Raw genomic sequence first — 21304 nt, forward strand, 5'->3', positions numbered from 1 at the left:
GGTTACCGGTTAATAATCGGAACTGAGTTGGATAGGTATTGGGGTTGCAAGTCCCAGAGCGGGGCTTGCAGAATTCTAATACTCCTGCTTCAGAGGTTGCAGGCCTGCTCCGGAGGTGACCGGAGGTTGTACGTCCGCTTTGGAGGCGTGTAAGGATGCTGGGGATTTGGTGCATACGGTCAGGGACAGTACGGAGCGGATCTGGATATTGTCAGGGGATCTGGAGAGGATACCGTGACACACTTGTGGTATCCCCACACTTGGTCTCCTCTACACCCTTATCTCCAACAAGCCTGAACCATCCTTCCACCAATTCTTCCATCTCAGAGAGCAGTTGGTATCCCCAGCTGGCCCCCTCTCACACTCTGCTCATCCCCAAGAACCAATTGACTAGTGTCTACAAGCTTTGTGTCACGACTGCCATTCATGAGCCGGGCCTTGAGAGGCCCTGTCAGGCCTTGGATGGCCTCGGCAGGTTTCAGCTTGGGCCATCAGGCCTTGCGCTCGCTTAGCAAGCGCACTCCCCTCATAATATTGCTGTTGTGTCCAAATCCTTGCCTCCTTAGAGGATTGCATTGGTTCTATCCTGAGGTTGCCACCCTATTTTTACAACAGCTCATCTGCAGATGCAAAGAAGGAGGCAGAAGACTTTGTGAGAGTCCTTTGGCAAGAAGATGAGGAAATGCGACAATATATGGCAGCTCATCTACACCCTGATTACTTCAAGGAGCTGGCACAAAAGTGTCTTAACGCGCATGGCTCAAACAACTTCACAGCGTGACTCAGGGTCAAATTGCAGCCTCATTTACAACTATTTCTTGATGTTGACAATTCTCTTGATTTTTCGTGATGTTCCCACATGGACAGGCACGTGACAGACACCTTTCTTGATTCTGCCCCTTGTATTGCACAATGAACATGCTAGGCGCGCGCTTCGGTCCCAATTGCATGGATAGATATGCATAAATACAACGGTTGCATAAATGTGGTTTAGCGCATGCCCCGTGCGGCCGGGCAAAACTGAAGTGTGGAAATTGCTGAAAACAGACAATGGCAGCAGCTACTACCCATCTTCCCAGGTCTACATCCTCAAGCGCCTGCAACATGTCCAAATCCTAACCCCACATTTACCTAGAACTACGTAACAATAGACAAATGATATGCACCGCAAGTCCAAGATCTGTAGGCAGTGTTAAAAGCCACGGCGCTAATCTGACCAATCAGCTATTGCAGATCGCCATAGCCATCAATCATGCGGGTATTTGATGCAGTCAGCAACCCCATCTCTCTTCCTCATCAACGCTCGTCAACTCTTCATTTTTGGCATCAGCGCCACGCCACTACCTCTCACATGGGACCGCGCTCTTGTCTCTGATGGCAGACCCTTTAAGTGCTACTGCGTCGGTAGTAGCTCTTGTTACAGTTACGGTCCAGTCAGTCAAGTCGCTCCATGACACCGTCGCACGCTTCAAAGGTCGGGACAAGACTTTACAGAGGCTTCAGGATGAGCTCCAGGGAATCATCACCGTCCTGTTATCTCTGAAAGAAGTGGCTCACACAGAAGCGTCTATATCTAAACTTCTCCAAGGGCCTATCGATCGATGCAGCGAAGTATGCCAAGAATTTAAACAGTCAATGGAGTCTTTCGGTCAGAAGACTAAAGCTAGCTTTCGCGACTGGGCAAAGCTGGAATTCATGAGGGGCGACATAAACGAGTTCATTGACACGATATCTGGGTACAAATCCACTATCGCAGTTGGTTTGGGCACAATCACTATGTATGTTAGTGTAGTTACTCCTAGGCTTCGCTGACGACTTTTCAGACGAGAGGCTAAGGTTTCCCAGCAGGCGCTCGAGGAGTATAACGAGATGATACAGGACACAGTGTATGACCTCAATGTTCGTTTAAAGCGTGTCGATGAGAAATTGGAAGGCTATTCGAACTCGAACATCTCCGCTCCAGACATCAACCTTGACGACGAAAAAGAGGTTACTCAGATGTGTCTCCGTATTTGCGAAGATGCGAAGCTATTCCTCGAATCCCTAAATCAACAATCGACTGTTTTACAGGACGGGAAAGACGCTACAGGGACCGATGAGCAGCACAGCTTCGAGGCACAGCTGCTTACGAGCCAAGCTCTAGGCAGGAATCGAGACAACTTTGTAAGCATCATCGGTCATCTCCAGGACCGCCTACAAGCTTTGATCCTCAACGACAATCCGAAGAATGACAAGGAGAGAAAGCGCCTGCTCGAAGACATCAATGTTTCTAAGCAGTGCTTGGAAGTATGTAAGGTGGCAAGCGAAGCTTCGTCTCAAAAGATCTACAGGGTGGGGGAGGTTGTAGCTGACGGTGACAGCGATCAAGTGGTGGCGAATACTTTGGCTGATCTGTTTGATGTCAAGAAAGCCATATCTAAGGATCATTCAGCACAACTGGTCGGCTCCATGTCAGGGGAGGACCTCCGGTTCTTGGCGGAGAAACGTTACGAAAGTCGCTTTGGAGCCTTTGCTCCCAAGTCCAATCCTGCCGTTCGCCCAGGTCAAAGTGTCGACACGGAACAAGAGACTAAGTCGACTCCACGTCAGACTAGCCCTTCATCTTACACGCAATTGAGACCTAAGGGAGAGAAGCCATCTTCGAACGAGATAAGGAAACGGATAGACTAAGGAAAAGCTGTTGGACATCTGTATGTAAAATGAATCTAGAGCTCAGCTCTGAACTTTGTTGAAGTGACTGCTGCTGCTTCGGCTTATTAGTAGTATCTCATGCGCTTAAGGGCCATTTTCTCGTCTAGAGTCGGTTCCTTCGGCAGTCTGGTTTCAGCCAACCGGTCCATGCTAATACCTCTTAGTATCAGGATTGACCGGATTATCTTTGTGATCAGGTGCTTCTCAATATCTCTTGAATTGGGCTCGACTCAGACGTTGACGGTCAGCAAGATCGGACGCGGGCCTACGAGAGGTGGAGAGGAGGGGCGTGTAACGACTCTGCACACAGCAAGGCTGTGGGGCAGACTAGCTTACAGCAGCTAGAGGCAAAGCTAGCTGGCTGGCACTATATATATTATACTACACAAAGAATACTTGCTTAAGTATTCTTGTGCTTACCTTTTGGTATACCTTGGTGATGTCACGTAGTATTGATATCAAGGGCAGGGCGCTCATCCATTACAGGGCGTTCGACTCAAGGACATAATGCTTGATTGGACGGATAGCTTGGCGGGACGGAGGCGGTCGGATGGATTGAATTGAGGCTTGAGAGCAATACTGCACAGAAGCTCTTTCATATAATGTCGTTGGCATAACTCTAGGTGTGGTGGAATTAGTGTGGTCGCAATTGCATGTTAACAAATCAACGTGTACGGAGCAGATCCGGTGGCATAGGGTAGCAAGTTGTTTTCATGCTTTGACTATTCTCATATGTCAGCTCTAAACCTTACCCAAATTAATGCTGCTGGTTTAAATCCTTGATCATTTCTCATGACCATGTCCCGCTTTCCCCGAGCGCTAGCTGTTGACTTGAGTACCAGTGGCCAGGCTGATGACGGTAGCAAATTGCCAGGTACACAGCTTTCTATACTTGTGCTTACTGCACTTAAGATAGGCACGGCACTGTCTTTTGTACATGTAGACTGGTGCCTGAAGTGATCACATTTTCAAAGTAAATCTTTAATTCCCTGGTTCTCTTCCATTTGTTGTACTACCTTCCCAACGGAATATAAAACAAAATTTCTTTTGTGCCGCTTTGAATCGATTCTGTGCCCAGCATCCAGCAACATTCCAAAGACATCTTGTGATATGTAGCCTATAGAGCTATAGCGCAAGAGGTTGGTAGTGGGTACATAGAACTAAACAAATCTCTTGACGTCAAATTGTATCTTAGCCTCGAGCTTGCCGGCACTGCTTGACACATTTGAGATGTCCAGAAACAGCCCTATGTCGGTATTACTTTCCAGTGTTTGGTCATCTCCACATAGGTCAATTATGTGTATCTCTGTATCGAAGATCTCAAAACCGGACTCTTGATTTTGCAATATGATCTTATATTCATGCAGAATTTCCGCGCAATGAAGCCCTTGATCAAGGATTTGTTTGCAAAACGGTAACACACGATACACAAGGGCTGAAAGTCGGGGCTCAAACCCAAACATATCAGAATCTGTACATCGTCCATAAGTGTGAAGAGTACATAGCCATGTACACCTGTGGTGTTTCTAGGGTCAGCCGAGAACGAACAGTTGAGCGATCCGCTGCATGGATTTTGTATCTGTTGCCACGATCGGAGTTTTGCATGTGGATTGTGGAAAGGACGTCGATAAGCTATGCATAGATCATTGGTATGCGACGTGAAGCCTATGACGAAGCCGCAAGACCCGGCAGCTGAAGTACGGATGTCTTCAAGGGGTTTGCGAAGTATTGTGAGTTTCTTGATGCTGTATCCAAAAGGCAAATACCTTTTGGGATTTACTGAAGATGATGTCCAAGCAATCCCGTTAATCGTGACTTGCGCATAAGTTGAAGCTTCCAGTCGCGTATCATAACGTAGATTACAAGCGAGCCGCGTATACAACAAGCGAGTCACGCACCCATCAACTTTGCCCACCTCTTCAAGCGTATAACTCAACCACAATATACAGCAGTATATGGATATCAATACAACTGTAACACCTACGACTGTATCCATCCTGATACCGATGTTGTTCCTACAGGTCTCAGCACACTGCTCCTTGTCTGTTGCAAATTACCTCCTTGTCACCTGGACAAGGGTACTTCTGATTTCCCTCCAAAAGGGATACTTAATGACTCTGATACTGTAGTTTAGATAAAGTAGTTTTTCTGTATCCTTTTGTACAAGACCTATAGGTGTAGGGGATTCAATCCTAGTGTTCTCAATGTCCCAGCACTCCCATATGCCTTGTAACAAACTCACACTTACTTTGGAGTCCTTTCTTACCTACCTGCATTGTTACAACAATAGATTAAGCAGTATCTACAGTATTCTTTTTACACATACATGAGTTGTGCCCAGGCTCTCTGCACTTTGTGCAGCGCACCAGAGCATGGCAGCTAAGGCCTGGTTTCTCTCCACCTTGATGCTCTTCACAAGCAATCTGCTGATCAGCCTCACATTGAGCAATTATATCCTCTCCAGCTCTCTTTGTTAAAACTCCTTCTGTATACACTTTATCTTATGCTGCTGTTACAATTTGTGCCTTAAGCAAAGCTTGTAGACACTAGTCAATTGGTTCTTGGGGATGAGCAGAGTGTGAGAGGGGGCCAGTGTGAGAGGGGGCCAGCTGGGGATACCAACTGCTCTCTGAGATGAAAGGATTGGTGGAAGGATGGTTCAGGCTTGTTGGAGATAAGGGTGTAGAGGAGACCAAGTGTGGGGATGCCACAAGTGGTAAAAAGGATAAGTGATAAAGAAGGGATCAAGTGTGGGGATACCACATAGGATCAGTAAGGAGTGAGTTGAGGAGTGAAGGTTGAAGTATTGAATTGAGTTGCAAGCATGAGTGAGAACTATCTAGAGGTGGGAAGAATGGGGTTCATATACCTAGATGGGTGGCAAGCTGACAAATGGGAGCTGACAAATGAGTGCTGACAAATGGGAGTTGACAAATGGGAGCTGACAGATGGGAGCTAACACAAGTATAAAGACTGGTAGGGTTGTTGTTGGCTGCAAGCCATGTCAGGATGACAGCCAGCTGGGGATACCAACTGCTCTCTGAGATAGAAGAGTTGGTGGAAGGATGGTTCAGGCTTGTTGGAGATAAGGGTGTAGAGGAGACCAAGTGTGGGGATACCACAAGTGATAAAAAGGATAAGTGATAAAGAAGGGATCAAGTGTGGGGATACCACAAAGGATCAGTGAGGAGTGAGTTGAGGAAGGAGTTGTTGAGGTGAATTGAAGGAGTGGATTGAGTTTTGAATTGCAAGCATGAGTTATCTGAGCAAGAGGGCAGGCTGCCTTTATAGACAGACTACTGGCTTCTGGAATGTTCTAGATACATTGGCATTTGTAATCATTTGTACTCATTTGTCAGCAACCAGAAGATTCTGTGTTGTTCCATGGGATTCCATGATGTTCCATGGGATTCCATGATGTTCCATGAGGTTCCATGAGGTTCCATGAGGAGTGGCTAGGTGGACTGTTATTGGCTGCAAGCCATGTCAGCATGACACAGAGGTACAGAAAGCCGTAGGGGTTGACAGTGTTACGATCCATGAACAACTCGCAAAACAACACTGAACAAACAGGACTATGCAATGAGACAAGAGCAGCCAAGGAACTGCAGTATTGATTGACCAAGCTGTGAAGCCACGTCAGTGATACCCAGTATAATCAACACTCGCATTATCTGTTATACAAACCAAGATTGTACAAAAAGGACTGCAGTGGATACAACGTGGATCTCATACACAAACGATCATCATGGACCCATATACCAACCCACTTGCAGAGGACCCACGTCAACAATGATCAATAGGACACCGAGGACCAAGTATTGAGGTCACGTCGACAATGCTCAATTGGACCGAGTATCAAGTCACTGATGATACTTGATATGAGCAGTACAATCAATCCTCCTGTCAAGTATATAAGCAAGTAGACACACTACCCTTATGGCATCGTGTTCAACCTTGTCAATCAACTTTGTTATTGGAATCTCACCTGCTCTTGGGCCAGACAGTCTACTCTGTACTACTCATTGCACCCAACCATCACGGTCTTTGACTAGACATCTACCCCTGATCACTCCAAGCTTTGCTTAAGCAATCAACCCCTTGTTCCTTCATGCTACACTTATCCCTGAGAACCAACCCAACTAGTGCCTACAAGCTTTGCTTAAGACACAATGTCAACACTCAGGTCTGGCCCACTGAGCCAAGCAAGCCAAAAGGTATCATGTGTTACGATCCTATGTCCTGCGATAGGACAACGGGTAATAAGTAACCGCCAACCAAACACAGAAGCCTGGGGGAAGGCGCAGCACGGCAAGGCTACCCAGCCAATGCCTGAAGGATGCTCTCGGCCGAGCAGTCACGTGAGTGCTTGTCGATGAGCATGACTCAATGCTCGTCAACAAGCATCATACAATACTCGTCAACAAGGCGCAATCTATCCAGATTGGCCAGGTTGTGTTCCTACTTGCTTATATACAGTCCACCAGATCCTGCTTGTTGACAAGCAGATTTGGTCCTGGCCTATCTGGATGGAATGCACCTTGTTGATGAGCATTGCATCATGCTTGTTGATGAGCGCTCACGTGACCTTGCTTGTTGAAGAGCTTGTTATGTGAGTCTGCCTGAACCCATTAGGTGCTGGCCAGGTGGCCTTGTCATGCTGCATCTTCCCCCAGGCTTCTGTGTTTGGTTGGTGGTTACTTATTGCTTCTGCCATCCTATTGTGGGATGTAGGATTGTGTCATGGGTATTTCCCCTTACATGTATTGGCCAGCCCTCGGATGTACTCCGGGGCTGGACCAGAGGCTCACAGGCTACCTGTATATATTCCTTACGAACCTTGAGGCTCAGCCATCAAGGATTTGTCTAATCTCATCCCATTTGGCCCCAGACGACCCCAATCCATCCTGTGTCCAATTGCCTGCCTACAGTGACCTCACAGATTGTAACACTGACTCACCCGTGAGGTACGTTAGCTCCTCTCTGTAGCATGTAGAACAACCAGTTCAATCCTTCAGTCCTTCCCACATGCATACTATCCACGTTCCTTGACGATACCCAATGGAATATGCAGAGTTCATTGCCTCTCCCTACTGGCTGCAGTTGTATTATTTGGACAATATATTTTGTAATAGACAGTACTTCTTTCACATGCGACCATATGATGTTGAAAACAAGGCTTCCCATTTGCTCAGCCCTATTTAAGCAACGTACCGGCAGATTAGTAGTCAGGTCGGTGACCACTAGCGAATACCTGCTGTTGTATGTTTTTGTCTTTTTTCTTTTGCACTCACCCAGTGCATCGCGATTAACACCAGAAGATTTGCTGAATGTTCTCTGTACAGCAATCTTCCTTGAATTTTGAGAGAAGAAGCATAGGCAGACATAGAGTGCAAGCACGAGGTCTTCGAGCCACAGAGACAGCAGAGAAACACTCCTCTGGGCTGAAGGCTTTCAAAACAAACAAAACAAAGTCAGACATGCGGGCGGTGCTTTTTGTTTGGAGTTTGACTTCGGTGCAGACTGGTACAGCGAGGAAGGAACAACTTAAGAGGGTTCGGATTTGTACCCCACAGGTCGCTATCAAGATATGCCATCGTTTCGAGAATAGGGTGCCATAAAAATGGGAACAACTGTTGCGGTATCAGCTGGTCCGTATGAGACCCGATTACCCTTGCTTAGACCGTTCTGGACTAGCACGTTCCAGGGCCAGTATATATCGTCTTCTCCTAGCTAGAGAGCAACTCAGCGCAGTATTCCATCGACCCGATAGTCCTACGTTACCGTCTACGGTAGCTATCAGTGTACTACAGCGGCTACGCCGCCACAACAACTTTACGCAATAGCGTAGATCTTTAACGAGAGCAGCGAGATACCGAGAGTTGAGAATTCGGTTTTAGAAAGAGCAGTCGGCGCAGACATTTCACCAGTCTGTGCAACAGCCATTGAGGACGAAACAATCCCAAAGTCATGCAAAGAGGCGGTGGGATTTTGGGACATGCAGAGAATAGAAGAACATGATGTCCCATGAAGGGGCTCAAGAAAGGCATTGAGAGCCGCCTTCAACAATTCTAGGTTCGAGAGCGTCGGAAAGCCACCGCATTCTAGCCACGCGTTTTGAGACGGGCGGGGTTGGCAGACATGGAAGTCCTTCCGTCAAGTTTACAATGAGTTTGGGGAAGTTGTTGTGCGATGATGAGGAAGGAAGGCGACCTTCAGTCGAAATCTATACTTCTACCAGTGCAGAGCCTTTGGAGAGACCATTCGACATGTCGCCGGCAGACAGGACTTGAGGAGGCAAAAGCAGTAACGATTGCCATCGGCTTTCCATCATGAGCTTAGATAAGAGCCAGAAATAGGGCACAGCCTTCGATTGAGAGCATTTTCAATATTTTTAGAAGGAGCGGGTGATACGAGCGTTCGAAGAAAACACAGGCTGAGACCTCATTCTGCAGGTGAGCTTCGATTTTAGCAGAGAAAGCGGGGAACAAACCATGTGAGGATATCCGCGATGTTTCAGTTCCTTCCATGCGCATAATGCACCGAGGGTTTGGTAGTCTGCCTGAGGCATTGGCGGAGTTGCAATTGGTTGGCGAGTAGGAGCAACACGGTTCGAATCTTCATCATCTTTCGTTCCATCGTCATTGTCGAAATGTAATCTCAAAGAGGTCGAAAGGAAGCCATTTGCGGTGAACTTTGTGATTTGGTAGGACAGGCTCGGAGAGGCGTGCCTGACTGTTGCCTCGTGTTCGTACTTTATAGGGCTTCTGTAATGGCAAGAACATCGTCCAAGGTGGCCAGAGGTACCCGTGTGACATGTGGGGGAGACCCGACCCCTATATACATGCTCTCTGACGTGCCCAGGACCCTGAGCCATACCTTCACAGACCCTGAACCAGACCCGGACAGCCTCTGACGGATCCCACGGATGAATGGTAACGTCATATAACTCGTCATAGTGCCAGACCCGCACAGGTAGACCGCCCGCACCTCCCCATTACATACTCCTTCACCGCATCCAGGTAGCTTCGTCAGTGGGTCTTTGTGTGGCTTTGAGGGCTGGTGTACCAAGAAGGGGGTGGTCCGTACATGTTGCATGGCATTATAATGTCTGGATTCTTTGGTGCACGATCGTTCTTGAGCGGGAGTTGAGAAAACGAAGGAGGAGGCAATTTGAGAAAGGTTCGGTCTTTCGAGCTGGGCAGCCCATCGTTCTTGAATGAAAGAGAAGGAGCGGCGAGCACAGTGCGATGCTAGTTCAACTCTGATATATAATCGAATGAGGGTGCTGATGAAGAGTGGGAAGACTCCTATACGCCCTAGCCGCAGCTGCAAAATGCGCAGAGTCTGAGAAGAAAAGCATGCGAACTCCTCAACTACCACTTGGGAGTATCTTCGTTGTCGAACAAATGTTTCAGCCATTAACAGCGGCTAAGAACATGCATGAAGCATTATCGAATTGTTGGAAAAAAAAAACAAAGAGACATCTTCTGGTACATCTGGGACTTTTGAAATGTTTCCCCGACTTGATAAGTGAGAGAAGGCAGACATGAAGAAGTACTCCCAGCATTTCTGTAACATCTCCCCCTGGAGGGACTGATGGAACGAAGGAAGGAGAGAAGCAGAAGCAGGTATTCATACTGACCCAGTGCATCTGCAGCACGTGTGATCAAACATGTACAATTGTATTCACCGACGGGCGGCACACAGCATGCTGTTCCGGCGACAAGAATTCAAGTAGGAAGCAGAGAGGCAAACGGAGCATGTAGCCGAGTCTTGATGATTTGTTGTCAGCAAGCAAAGTATAGAGAGCTACGAGCAGAGTCCACAAAGTCATGCATTGTGACTTTTGTTGCGGGGCCAACAGATCATGTCGCCTTCCACTGCAAACTTCCAGTCGCTCGTATCCATGAAGTAGGACGCTTTGGCAAGGCAGAAACATTCGAAACTCATGAATACCTTTTGAATAGAGTTAGACAGCACCATGCCGCAACGTGCCAGTTTGTTTGGTGCGTTCGGAGTGGCGCTTTTGGCCAAATGATGCCTATACACGGATACTACAATACTCGTTCCAAATCTTTACTGGACCATGCCCTCGACAGTGCCAACTGGTCGCTCAGTAATAGCGATGCATCCATTGACGATGTTCTTCCGCGCCTCCTCGCAGCTGACGTTCTGTCCGCCGAGGTACAGTAGCCAGACCAGTCTACTGACTCTCGGGTCAAGCACCTCACCCAAGAAAGCCGGCTTGCCCATCTTCTCCTTGCCGTTCGCCTGCACGACGGTCTGATACATAGCGCTCAATGTGCCCTTCTTGTTCCGTGTAAGAATGATAACGGAACCCTTCGGTGCCTTGCCTTTGCCAGTGAAGATGCCCTTGAACTCCTTCATAGCCAGGCCAAACGACTCGTCTGCGAACTCACCCTCCTCGACCGGCTTCGGCAGACTGATGCGCTTGTTCTCAGCAGCCTGCTGGCGCAGCAACTCGGCTTGTTTCCTCCTCACCTCATCCGTCCTTGAGGCGATACCTCGCATCCACGCGTCCTGCAGATGCTTGAAGTCGGTTCCCCGGCAAGGCACGACGCGGAACGCCATGTCCACGGCGCCAATGCCATCGCGGCTCAGTATCGCCTCCCAGATCTGTGTGCTGCGCTCCGGGTCGAGGAGTGCTTTGCGCAGGTCCTCCTTCTCGCCGGGGATGAGGGCCGAGGCGGTGGGGTTAACGGTGTTGATGAGGTGGTTCTGCAGTGTTGAGAGATCTGCGGTCTTCACGTACAGGCCGACGACGTAGACTTGCACGCGTAGGAAGGAGACTTTGCGGATGCCGAGGCCGAGGAGCTGGTATTCGGAATCGCTGCTGAAGCCTTCGGAGCCGACGGCCGAGGTGTTAGGCAGACTGATTGTGCGTGGGAAGTAAGGGACGTAGGATGTGCCTGTTTCGACAAGCTCGATTGCGTCGGCGTCTGAAGCTTGCGGGTTCTCGGCATCTGTGGGTGCGGCAATGACTTTGTCGCCGGCCGCGATGACGACTTTCTTGCCCTGGAACTCTTCGGCGGCCTTGCGGGGGCTGTCTGTTTTGGTAGGGGGGCCCATGACCGTGTCCACGATGCCTGTGCTCCTGTTGGCTTCCTGCGCCTCCTTCAAAGCTGCCTTGTCTTTCTCAAGATCGGGCAAGTCCCATAGCTTCACCAAGAAGATGGGTGCGATCATGGATAGCGCGGCGCCGAGTGCGAGCCAATTCCGCCTCTTCTTAAGCCGTGCAATCTCCACAGCGTTTGCGCGGTGCGTCGAGACAGTGTCAAGTTCTGGCTTCAATCCTCGCCCCGGTAGAGGACGTCCTTGGGCTTGTCGAAGGAGGGCGTCGACATCGTTGCGCGCTTGGTGAGAAGCGTTGCGGGAGCGAACGGGTGCATTCAGGCACTGGAAAAGCGGCCGCCTGGCGGCAAGTCGTGTGGACATCATGGTGGGCGCATTCAATATCGTGTTGATGTGGAACCCGCAGTCCGTATGTGGAGTGAGACCTCGGACGCTTGGACTGCGAATGGATGATGTCGACGCCAAGTCTGACTTCGGCGGTCGAACGCGTCGCGTCTTCCTCAGCGCTAACGAGAGGGAGGGGGTCGAACAAATGCCGGGACGCTCCTTCCCGACCACGGCATTCCTTCAGCACACACGCGATGCCTCCTAGAATAAGTCGGAGGGCGGTCGTAAGTTACACACCCGCCGGTGTATAGGTTGTTGTTCACCGAAGCCAGGCCGTCGAACAAGACGCCCCCACGCCTACCCAGACGCAGCGCAGACGCCAGGCGGAGACACCAGATGAAGATGGCGACGTGGATATGGAAGAGTCACAGAAGAGCGGCAGTGGCAGTCTTGAGCAGTTATCGAAAAGCTTAGTTCGATATGCGCTGTCCTGCGAGTTTGCACGGAAGCCCATCAAGCGGCAAGATGTCAATGAAAAAGGTAAGGGCATGGAAATGCAGCGTGCGAGCAGCACTAAGAGATGCAGTACTTGGATCGCATGCACGGCTCTTCAAGTCAGTATTCGCGCAAGCCAACAGCGAGCTCATGGATGTCTTTGGCATGACTATGGCTGAGCTGCCGAAGGGCGAGAAGGTGACAACGCGACAGAAGCGCGGCATGTCTCTTACCGATGTGCGGTGTCGCCAATTACTGACGGTGTGCAGCTGCCGCCGGATCTGAATCGCAGAGCAAAGCCAGCAACATGTGGGTGCTTCAGACCATCCTTCCTGAGCAGTATCGGATGCCCGAAGTCATTGGCCCGTCACGGGGTCTGGCCAAGTCCGAGGATGACAGACCGGCCGCCTACGTCGGTCTGTACACCATGGTGATCGCCCTCGTGACCATCGCTGGTGGCCGGCTGCCTGAAGGCAAGCTCGACCGTGCACTCAAGCGCATGAACGCTGAGCAGACCACGCCTATCGACACCACAGACAAGACGCTTGCTCTCATGATCAAGGACGGGTACATTGTGAAGGTCAGAGACACGGCGGCCGGCGAAGAGACAACTGACTACATTGTGGGCCCGCGTGGCAAAGTCGAGGTAGGGCGGGAGGGGTTCGCGGAACTCATCAGGACGATCTATGGAAACAGCGAAGAGGATGCGGAGGAGCTCGAGCAGAAGATCAAGCGGACATTGGACGTGGCCGGTGCAACGAGCGGTGTTGCGCCTGCGGGTGACGCTCCCGCACCGCAAGCTGCAGGGCGAAAGCGAGGACGGCCGCGAGGAGAGGATGACGAAGATGATGAGTGATTCGCTATGATACCCCGAGACAATGCCGCGACTACGATTTCAAGCAGAATACTATCATGATGCAGTGTTCTATCATGATGCAGTGTTGGTGTGATGGGTACGGTGAGGCGCCGGTGAGAGTGGAGATTCGGCAGCGAGCCGCGAGGATTCGAGGGGGTTGCATCATCGTTCTGCAACCACGGGGGATCGTCGTGGGTGTTCGCAGAGACAGAGCGACTGCTTGCGCGCGGTGGAAGCGCATGGGTAGAGTATAAGCGGCGCCTCTTGTGCACAGGCAGCGTGCATTTATTTGTCAGCGCGACCCATGGGCATGCATGGACGAAGAGGAGAGCAGAGCAGGCTCCTTGTCTGCGCGAAGTAACCCGCCCCTCACAGTGCAGGTGCGCCAAGTAGTAGCGAGCGAAGCCAGCGCCCGCGCGCTTCAGCGCTTTTTCTCCTCCCTCCCGTCCTCGCCCGTCGTCACTCTGCCTGCGCGTTGCCATCTTTCCATTTCCCCCATTCGCGCCGCCATGCACATTCATCCCCGACTCTGAGCGACGCCGAGCAGCCCGCACACGACGATGAGCAGCATCAACGCCCTCCTCAACCACGAAGGCTCCGCGCCCGGCCGCCGCGAGAGCATGTCCCAGCAACAGTACACCGCCCAGACCACCACCTACGAGGCCGCCGACGCCCTCACCACGCTGGCGACGCTGGGCAGCGGGCTGCAGTACGCCCCGGCCCCGACCCGCGAGCTGCCCTCGCCCACGGCCTTCAGCAGCAACGCGCCGCGCCGCAGCAGCAGCTTCGGCTCCCACCACTCGCACCACGCGCCCGTCGAGCCCTCGCCGCCCATCGAGCAGCCCGCCGTGCACTCGCCCACCCTCGACCACTACCACCACGGCTCGCACTCGCCCGAGGAGCAGAAGCGCCGCCAGTCGCTGCTCACCTCGCCCGCGCCCGTGCTCGCGCCCATCCAGGGCCTGTCGTCGGCGCTGCAGGACCAGACGCAAAATTCGCGGAAGCCGTCTCCGGCCGCGCCAATTGGGCACCACGTCTCGCACCTCGTCCCGGATGCCGGTGACACGGGCAGAGACCGCACCCACGACCGCACCCACGACCGCACCCACGGCCGCGAGCCCGCCTTTCTCCGCGATGAGCCCCACACACCACAGATCCGCGAGCCCGAGCCGGCCGTCAAAGACGAGCCGTCGGACACCCCCCGCGAAGCCACACCAGCACCGGCAGTCGAGCGTCAAAACTCAGCTACGCGCGATGCTGCCGATGCGGACACGCTGAAGGCCATCGAGGCTGCCAAGGCAAGCGACCTGGGACTGCGGGCTAAGCGGACTGCGAGTGTTGCCGAGAGCGTCACGTCCCCAAGCGAGTCGACCAAGGCAGCACCCGCTCCCTCGAAGAAGCGTCCCGCCCCACCGTCGAACTCGGCGCTGAAGAAGAAGGGCACAGCAAAAACCACCAGGCCCTCGAACAAGAAGCGGAAGATCGAAGGCGACGACGCAAACGCACGATCCGTCACACCGACCGCGCGTACGGCCACAGGCAAGAGCGGCAAAAAAGGCTCGCAAGCCGGCACACCTGCCCTCCACTCATCACCCGCACCCGAAGACACTGGCTGCGGCCATGGCGAGGACGATGATGGCGACTCGTCCGAGGACCACAACCTGTACTGCATCTGCAAGAAGCCAGACAACCACAAGTGGATGATAGGCTGCGATGGTGGCTGTGACGACTGGTTCCACGGTGACTGCGTGAACATGAAGCAGGCAGACGAAGGCCTCGTGGACAAGTTCATCTGCCCGTCGTGCGAGGAAGCAGGCAAGGGCAACACTACGTGGAAGCCCATGTGCAGACGAGAGGGCTGTCGGAAGCCCGCACGGGTGGCAAAGGACCACGAGAGCAAGTACTGCTCCGACGAGTGTGGCGTCCTCTTCATGCAAGAACAGCTTCAACGGACAGCTGGCGCCAGAGGTGCGAACGGCGCCAAGGACAAGTCGAAGAAGAAGAAAAAGGTCGTGCGACCTGAAGATGAAGGTCGCGACGAAGAGGAAGAGCCTACCCCACTCGGTGGCGTTCTCCGTGCAAAGGACCTGAAAGCCCTCGTCGACGCATCCCCCAACATTCAAGCCTTCAGGAACCTCGGTTCTGGCGTCCTCTCACCACCTCACACCGCATCACCAACCCGCCCGAACTTCCCCCGCAACCCTGACGATGTCGCCCTTACCGCCGCCGAAACCGAGCGTCTCAACGCTCTGCACAACGAGAAGTCACAGCTCAACGACAGGTTGGAGGTGCTCAGGGACCGTGAGAAGTTCGTCAGCATGGCCAAGGAACAAGCCACGCGCGTGGCAGATCGCGAGAAGATGAAGCTGAAGGAGTTCTGCGGATACGATTCGCGACTCAGCTGGTCAGACGCCGAGTTCCTGCTATGGCGGAACAGCAAGCACGGTCGTGCAGCGTTCAGTTTCTCTACACTCTCGCCCAGCGCCGAACAAGTCTCTTCGATGGAATCGAGCTCACCCAACGCTGTGCTCGACGATGTGGACGTCCAGGAGAGTGTGTGCTTGAAGAAGAGGTGTGCGAAGCACCCACAATGGCAAAAGCTGAATCTGCAAGACGCAAGATTCGAGGAGCTCGAAGTCGTCGAGGCGATCAGGGAGTGCGAGAAGGAAGAGCGCAGCGTCCGCGAACGCGCAAGGCGGCGAAACGCAAAGGACACAATGGCCAAGGAGCTCACAGCCGGCGACGGCCGTGAAGAAGTGCGGAATCGTGAAGGTTGGGTCGAGGTCGTCGCGACATAACACCAAACACCCCCATTCTTACCATTGATCGAGAAAGCAGGACAACAAAGAGGACATGGAAAAGTAAAGACGAGGTGGTGGTGGTCTGGATACACCGTATACCCCGTTCCTTGGACATTTATCGTTGACATAGCATCGTTGGCATTGACACAACATCGCGTTGGCGATTGGCGTTTGGGCAAAGCATGCAAAAAGCGTACCAGCACTTGGTCTATACTCTATCAAAAGTCTACAGCTGCAGACAGCTATAGCTATATTATGTATCACTACGCGGCCGGTGGGGCGCGCTATCTTCATGGCCTGGTATGGTTTAATGACAATATTTTTTACTCGTACTCGACTCTTCGTTTGTACGTGAAACTTTCCTCGTCAGTACAGCCTTGGGCATGTGTTTTCAATGGGCAGGTATGGGTATTCAAGTTGCCTTTTCTGCTCTTCGCAACCACATCTTCCGTCAATACTATGCAAAAGAAGTCGCGAAATCTTACATGTCCTGCCCGTCTTTCTCACTCCGAAATGGCACGGGACTTCGAATCATGGCGTCCGTGAGACGATGAAAAAAAAAAAAAAAGGCGACGGTAGAGGCCATGTCTGTCGTCCATCGGCGTGCCTTACTGTCAAGTGCGGAACATTCAAGTTACATGGCTTCGCTGAGAGTTGAAAATGCGTCCTCAAGCTGGTGATGTCTGGACTCGCCCCTGCCTTGTTGACATCTAAACTTCTTACGTTTCCGATCATGCTTCTTTTCCCAAAAAAAAAAAGGGGGGCACCTATATTCGCAATGATCTGCTGAGCCGAGCCGTCAAACATCAAAAATCAATTCCCATCTCCTCGTGGGGCTGTTGTGCAGGGGTTGGCTGGGAGTGAGTATATAAGCTCATCACAACTTCCTTTCGCTGCTGTCTTGCTACAACGAGCTTCCTGAATACTGTGGAAGGGTTGAGAGTATTGATTGGTGTGTATTGCTATGGCAAGGATCGATCGGGACTATATAATAGGAATGGATAGCAGTGAAGCAAACCGAACTAACCGAATGAGCTGGACTATCAGTGCAGCGGGCCGTTGGCAAACACTGCAACGGGCCGCTGGTAGACACTGCAACGGACCGCTAGCGAACAAATACACTTCCAAAAGGGACATGGCTGATAATCATGTTCTGTCATGACCTCTGCAGCGCCATCTCCACATCAGCAACCCTATGCCATGTTCTCACCCCTTCAGGCAGCCTTCGCCATCGAAACCCGTATCTCGCTGCTGTATGGTGTCCTGGAACTAGAAACCAATGTGCAGGCTGATGACGTGTCGATCTCTCTGCGGTTCCTGTCATCAGGAAGCACCAACCTGCTGACTTATGCTGTTCTTCTCGAGGAAACTGCGCGAACAACGATGTCTTCTGCTGTGAGGTTCTGCCTTGAGGAGCACAGTTTGCCTTCCTGATTTGGTGTCGCGCCGGGATGCGTATATAAAGTTGTCAACTCCTTCCTTCTTCTTGACCAGTCCCCAACTTCTGCCCACGAAACTCCAAAACGGTTGTGACGCCTCCTCATGTCTTGTATGCCCTCTCTTCAGCCCAAGATAACATCTAAGAGAATACATGACGTCTGTGGCGACGATTTCAGATTCTGCCGAGTCTACGCTATCTTCCTGCCTGTCATGCCATTGCTGATTATCAACCCTTGCGAGCTGCTCGTTCAGGGTGCTTCTGCATCTTGAAATATATCCGTGAGTTCACGATGTGTGGATTGATTTTCTCTTGGTAGCCATTGAACACTCCTGCTGAAAGGGTATGTTGTGCTCTTATGAAGAGCGAATGAAAGCCCGGGATATCTGTTCGACGGGCTGTAGCATATCAAAGCTACATTCGACTGTCACATGAAGTGTGATTGTGCAGGCATGGGTATATATGCTCTCGGTTCTTCTCTATCCTGCAATTCGTTACCACATCGCTTCTTGTTCCACAATCTGAAATCCCAGCGACGATGGGTCATGTTCTGCCTCTCTTCAAAATCGCTAAGCACCTTTGTTTATGCCGTCTCTAGCGACAGCCGCAAAGATCCCGGGAGATCTTTCATGCTTCTGCTCGTTTTGGCAATTCTCATCATCAAAACCCTCGTCGCTGAAAAGTACAAATGCAATACACGAACATCCGATGTCTGCACCGTTGCTTGCTGCAGCTATCCAACAGATATGCCACCAAACATGCTATAGCGTGACTTCATGCTACGCTTCTTTGCAAAACGGTACAACCGCCTCCAACGTGTGCGAGTTGGGTTATCAAACAGCAAAACTACCTTCGATACGCGCGGTATGGCCTGCTTCTGTCTGAGCTTGTCGTACCCTCAGATCCCAAGAGAACTCAAGACGGCCATGATGCTGTTTTTCATGAAAAGAGTTGATGAGCAAGTGGTGTTCGCTGGAGTGCCTTTTCGAACTCAGACGCTGTCGTTTTCGCATTACAAAGCACCGCGCAGGAAGAAGACAAGTCGAGCTGCTGATCCCTCTTTTATCTCCTTTCCTCAGTCTGCGTACAGTATTTATCAAAGCTATAGTGATTGTCAAAATGTCCGAACCCCCCTGAACTTGGAAGAGTGATGCAGTCAGTACATCGGCTCCATGGTATAGTTGTGCGGACAAGCTTGTAAGTGGCTATTACCAACGTTGATGCCCTGCATGACGTCTACCAAGCTGTCACAACTGCCAACCAGACAACCAACAGCCACTCGGAAGCCTTCGCTTCTGTATAATGTAGAGGACTTCAGTAGCGAGCCAGATTCAGGTGAGTCCATACATTTTGGCAAGCACCGATACTTACTTACGGTCCTATGATCTTTGCCTCTTTTCTTTCTCTTGCGTCTATACTACATTTGACGTGATGCACGTCTCTGTCAGCCTAAAAGTTTTTCATTGTTGAACATGATGCATGTCTATTGCGGCCACATCCTGACCACTCATTAATGTGTATCGTACACCTTGTCTTTCACCAACATCAACATTCATCACATACTTTTCAAAGTGAGTTGCCTGGAATCTTGTGTGTGTTGTCGAGAGCCCAGAATCCGACATGCAATGTCCAATGCCCTCAGCGACATATCCCCTGCCACTCCAGAGTCGAAGTTATGTTTGAGAACTTGACACCTTGTGCTCGTGTTTTCCTGACGCTGTGCATATCGGGTACATTGTATCTCCTTTGGTCCCGATTGCCTGTATGAGAACCCCATCTTCTTCCTGCACTAGTCCTCTACTTTACCGTTATGTTGGAATCCTTCATACCGTCAAAACAACGATCGCAATTGTCCATGAATGGTGAAGTTCCCAGGAGGCAAACCTGCGTTCTTTGTGAGTCTGTTTCCTGATTGTGCCACTTGCATCAAAAGCCAAAGCGCCATGCTTCATGTGCCAGAAGCATTGGTGCGTCACGAAACACCATACAGTTGTAGAGCTGTACAATTTTGAAGCTCTTTTGTCTTGTTCTGAAACTAAGAAACTATTCCAACTTCTGTCTTGACTTCCTCCAAATCGACCACTGAACGCATCCATGAAAATGACCTTGGCCGAAACTTTGCACTTGCTTCGCTATGCAGTCCCCCTCGCGCCTGCAACAAAGACTCTCGGAAAACACAGCATGATTGTGGCGACGCAGATCGTTCAAATCCGCGTAAAGCAGTTTAATGTGGCTGGTCAGGAGTAGCGTGTACAAAAGGTCTATGCTTCTGCTCCTCCGTCTACTCTCCATTCTACCTTCTCCTATGAAATCAAAAGCTTGAGACGAGCGAAGTATGGCCGAACGAAAATGCCGTACTTGACTGCCGCATGTTCTGTTTTGCCGGCTTTGCTTCTGACAAAAGAAAGCAATCGACAACTATGAGATCGGTGGACCAAAAGGCGATATCCATCGTGGCGTGAGGTCAAGGATTGGACTGAAAACTACTCATGTTCCAGAGTGGAGAGAATCAAGTTGCTGCACAAGAAAAATCTGTTCTCATTGACTTCCCGCAATCAAAGTGAATGCTCATGCCGTCGTCGTTCAGATGTTTAAGCGGTGTTGTGACCGAAGATGTCCATGAAGTAAGACTGCGGTACTTGCCGTGGTTCGGATGTTAAAAATTGACGGCACGAGCAAGAACATATTACGACTCCTCGGGCCGAGATACTTGCTCTTCACCCTCCACCCGATCCGAGGCACAATGCTTCACCGAGATGGCACAATGCTTCTCCGAGATGACACGCTCCTCCCTAGATGACACGCTCCTCCCTAGATGACACGCTCCTCCCCAGGCCGTCTCCATCCCTTCAACGCCACCCATTTCGGGCACGGTACCTATCCAAGCGATGCCCGAGCCATCATGATCTCTCACAATCGATAAGAAACTGCAACAGACGCGCGGCAAGCTTCCGCGAGAGTGGAGGGGAGACGAAAGAAGAAGGCGATCGCATGCGAGCCTGCGGCGTGATCGCTTCGTACCAGTGAGGCAAGGGTAATGGGTGTGCATGTGAGCGGCCCCTGCGCACGATGGGATCTCCCATGCATGTGCCATGTGCCTTTCAACGGTGGGCATGCAGCATCGCCAAGGCGGTTGTTGAAAGGTGGACGCGGGCGCAAGGGCTTACTTGTTTGTCAACATGATGTGCAATGTTGACATTGGAAGATTGTTAGCCGACAATTATTGTCAGAAGAAAAGCCTGTTGGGGTGATGTGTTGGTTCGAAGGGTTGATGCTGGCGATGTGAGGCGTGCGAGATGGGCAGGAAGCAACGGTGCCAGGGTCATGATCGTCAGTGTTGTGGTCGTTGGAGCCGAGATCCTTCGCATGTTTGTTGGCGACGCGACGTCTCATTTGCTAAAGCATAGCGATGCATATCTTGTGAGCGATCAGTGCCATGTGCGAGGTCAGGATAGCCGACTTCGAAAGGTTGAGCGCAGCCCTACGCATGAGCCGCGGTAGAATGACATCCTTCTGGAAGCGTGTTCGAGCCTGATACGCTTGCGAAAACCTGCTTTCCTTGTCTTGTTAGACGACGCAAATAGCGCTGCAGAAGGGAGA

General features: G+C 51.3%; 7 protein-coding genes across 7 annotated transcripts; 3 read left to right on the forward strand and 4 right to left on the reverse strand.

Annotated features, from left to right (window-relative positions):
* Window positions 1-1294: 1294 nt before the first annotated feature.
* BU25DRAFT_404758 (uncharacterized protein) lies at window positions 1295-2670 on the forward strand (the record flags this gene model as incomplete). The annotated part of the gene is made up of 2 exons (XM_033705135.1): window positions 1295-1788; window positions 1831-2670. The coding sequence occupies exons 1-2, from the start codon at window positions 1375-1377 to the stop codon at window positions 2668-2670; spliced, it is 1254 nt and encodes a 417-aa protein (XP_033555417.1). The 5' UTR covers window positions 1295-1374.
* A 2312-nt stretch (window positions 2671-4982) lies between these two features.
* BU25DRAFT_354858 (uncharacterized protein) lies at window positions 4983-5189 on the reverse strand (the record flags this gene model as incomplete). The annotated part of the gene is made up of 1 exon (XM_033703531.1): window positions 4983-5189. A coding segment is annotated over one exon (207 nt), but the record flags the coding sequence as incomplete, so codon positions are not given.
* Window positions 5190-9237: 4048 nt separating this feature from the next.
* Window positions 9238-10441, reverse strand: BU25DRAFT_240665 (uncharacterized protein). Its single transcript, XM_033701520.1, has one exon. It carries the CDS (start codon window positions 10111-10113, stop codon window positions 9448-9450), a length of 666 nt encoding a protein of 221 aa, XP_033555419.1. The 5' UTR covers window positions 10114-10441; the 3' UTR covers window positions 9238-9447.
* Window position 10442: 1 nt separating this feature from the next.
* On the reverse strand, window positions 10443-12512 carry BU25DRAFT_240690 (uncharacterized protein). Its single transcript, XM_033701522.1, has one exon. The coding sequence runs from the start codon at window positions 12151-12153 to the stop codon at window positions 10771-10773; it is 1383 nt and encodes a 460-aa protein (XP_033555420.1). The 5' UTR covers window positions 12154-12512; the 3' UTR covers window positions 10443-10770.
* BU25DRAFT_483181 (MAGE-domain-containing protein) lies at window positions 12369-13866 on the forward strand (the record flags this gene model as incomplete). Its single annotated transcript, XM_033711166.1, has 4 exons — window positions 12369-12398; window positions 12447-12654; window positions 12701-12829; window positions 12879-13866. 4 exons carry the CDS (start codon window positions 12369-12371, stop codon window positions 13463-13465), a joined length of 954 nt encoding a protein of 317 aa, XP_033555421.1. The 3' UTR covers window positions 13466-13866.
* BU25DRAFT_240669 (uncharacterized protein) lies at window positions 13867-16272 on the forward strand. The gene has a single exon (XM_033701521.1). The coding sequence runs from the start codon at window positions 14026-14028 to the stop codon at window positions 16261-16263; it is 2238 nt and encodes a 745-aa protein (XP_033555422.1). The 5' UTR covers window positions 13867-14025; the 3' UTR covers window positions 16264-16272.
* Window positions 16273-20438: 4166 nt separating this feature from the next.
* On the reverse strand, window positions 20439-21198 carry BU25DRAFT_416247 (uncharacterized protein). Its single transcript, XM_033707733.1, has one exon. It carries the CDS (start codon window positions 21095-21097, stop codon window positions 20879-20881), a length of 219 nt encoding a protein of 72 aa, XP_033555423.1. The 5' UTR covers window positions 21098-21198; the 3' UTR covers window positions 20439-20878.
* Between the last annotated feature and the right edge of the window lie 106 nt (window positions 21199-21304).

This window comes from Macroventuria anomochaeta, assembly GCF_010093625.1.
Source record: "Macroventuria anomochaeta strain CBS 525.71 unplaced genomic scaffold BU25scaffold_58, whole genome shotgun sequence".
Lineage (NCBI taxonomy): Eukaryota > Fungi > Ascomycota > Dothideomycetes > Pleosporales > Didymellaceae > Macroventuria > Macroventuria anomochaeta.

Coding starts and splice junctions, on each gene's coding strand:
- BU25DRAFT_240665 (XM_033701520.1), bottom strand. CDS start 10,113: ATGGCTGAAACATTTGTTCGACAACGAAGATACTCCCAAGTGGTAGTT.
- BU25DRAFT_240690 (XM_033701522.1), bottom strand. CDS start 12,153: ATGATGTCCACACGACTTGCCGCCAGGCGGCCGCTTTTCCAGTGCCTG.
- BU25DRAFT_240669 (XM_033701521.1), top strand. CDS start 14,026: ATGAGCAGCATCAACGCCCTCCTCAACCACGAAGGCTCCGCGCCCGGC.
- BU25DRAFT_416247 (XM_033707733.1), bottom strand. CDS start 21,097: ATGAGACGTCGCGTCGCCAACAAACATGCGAAGGATCTCGGCTCCAAC.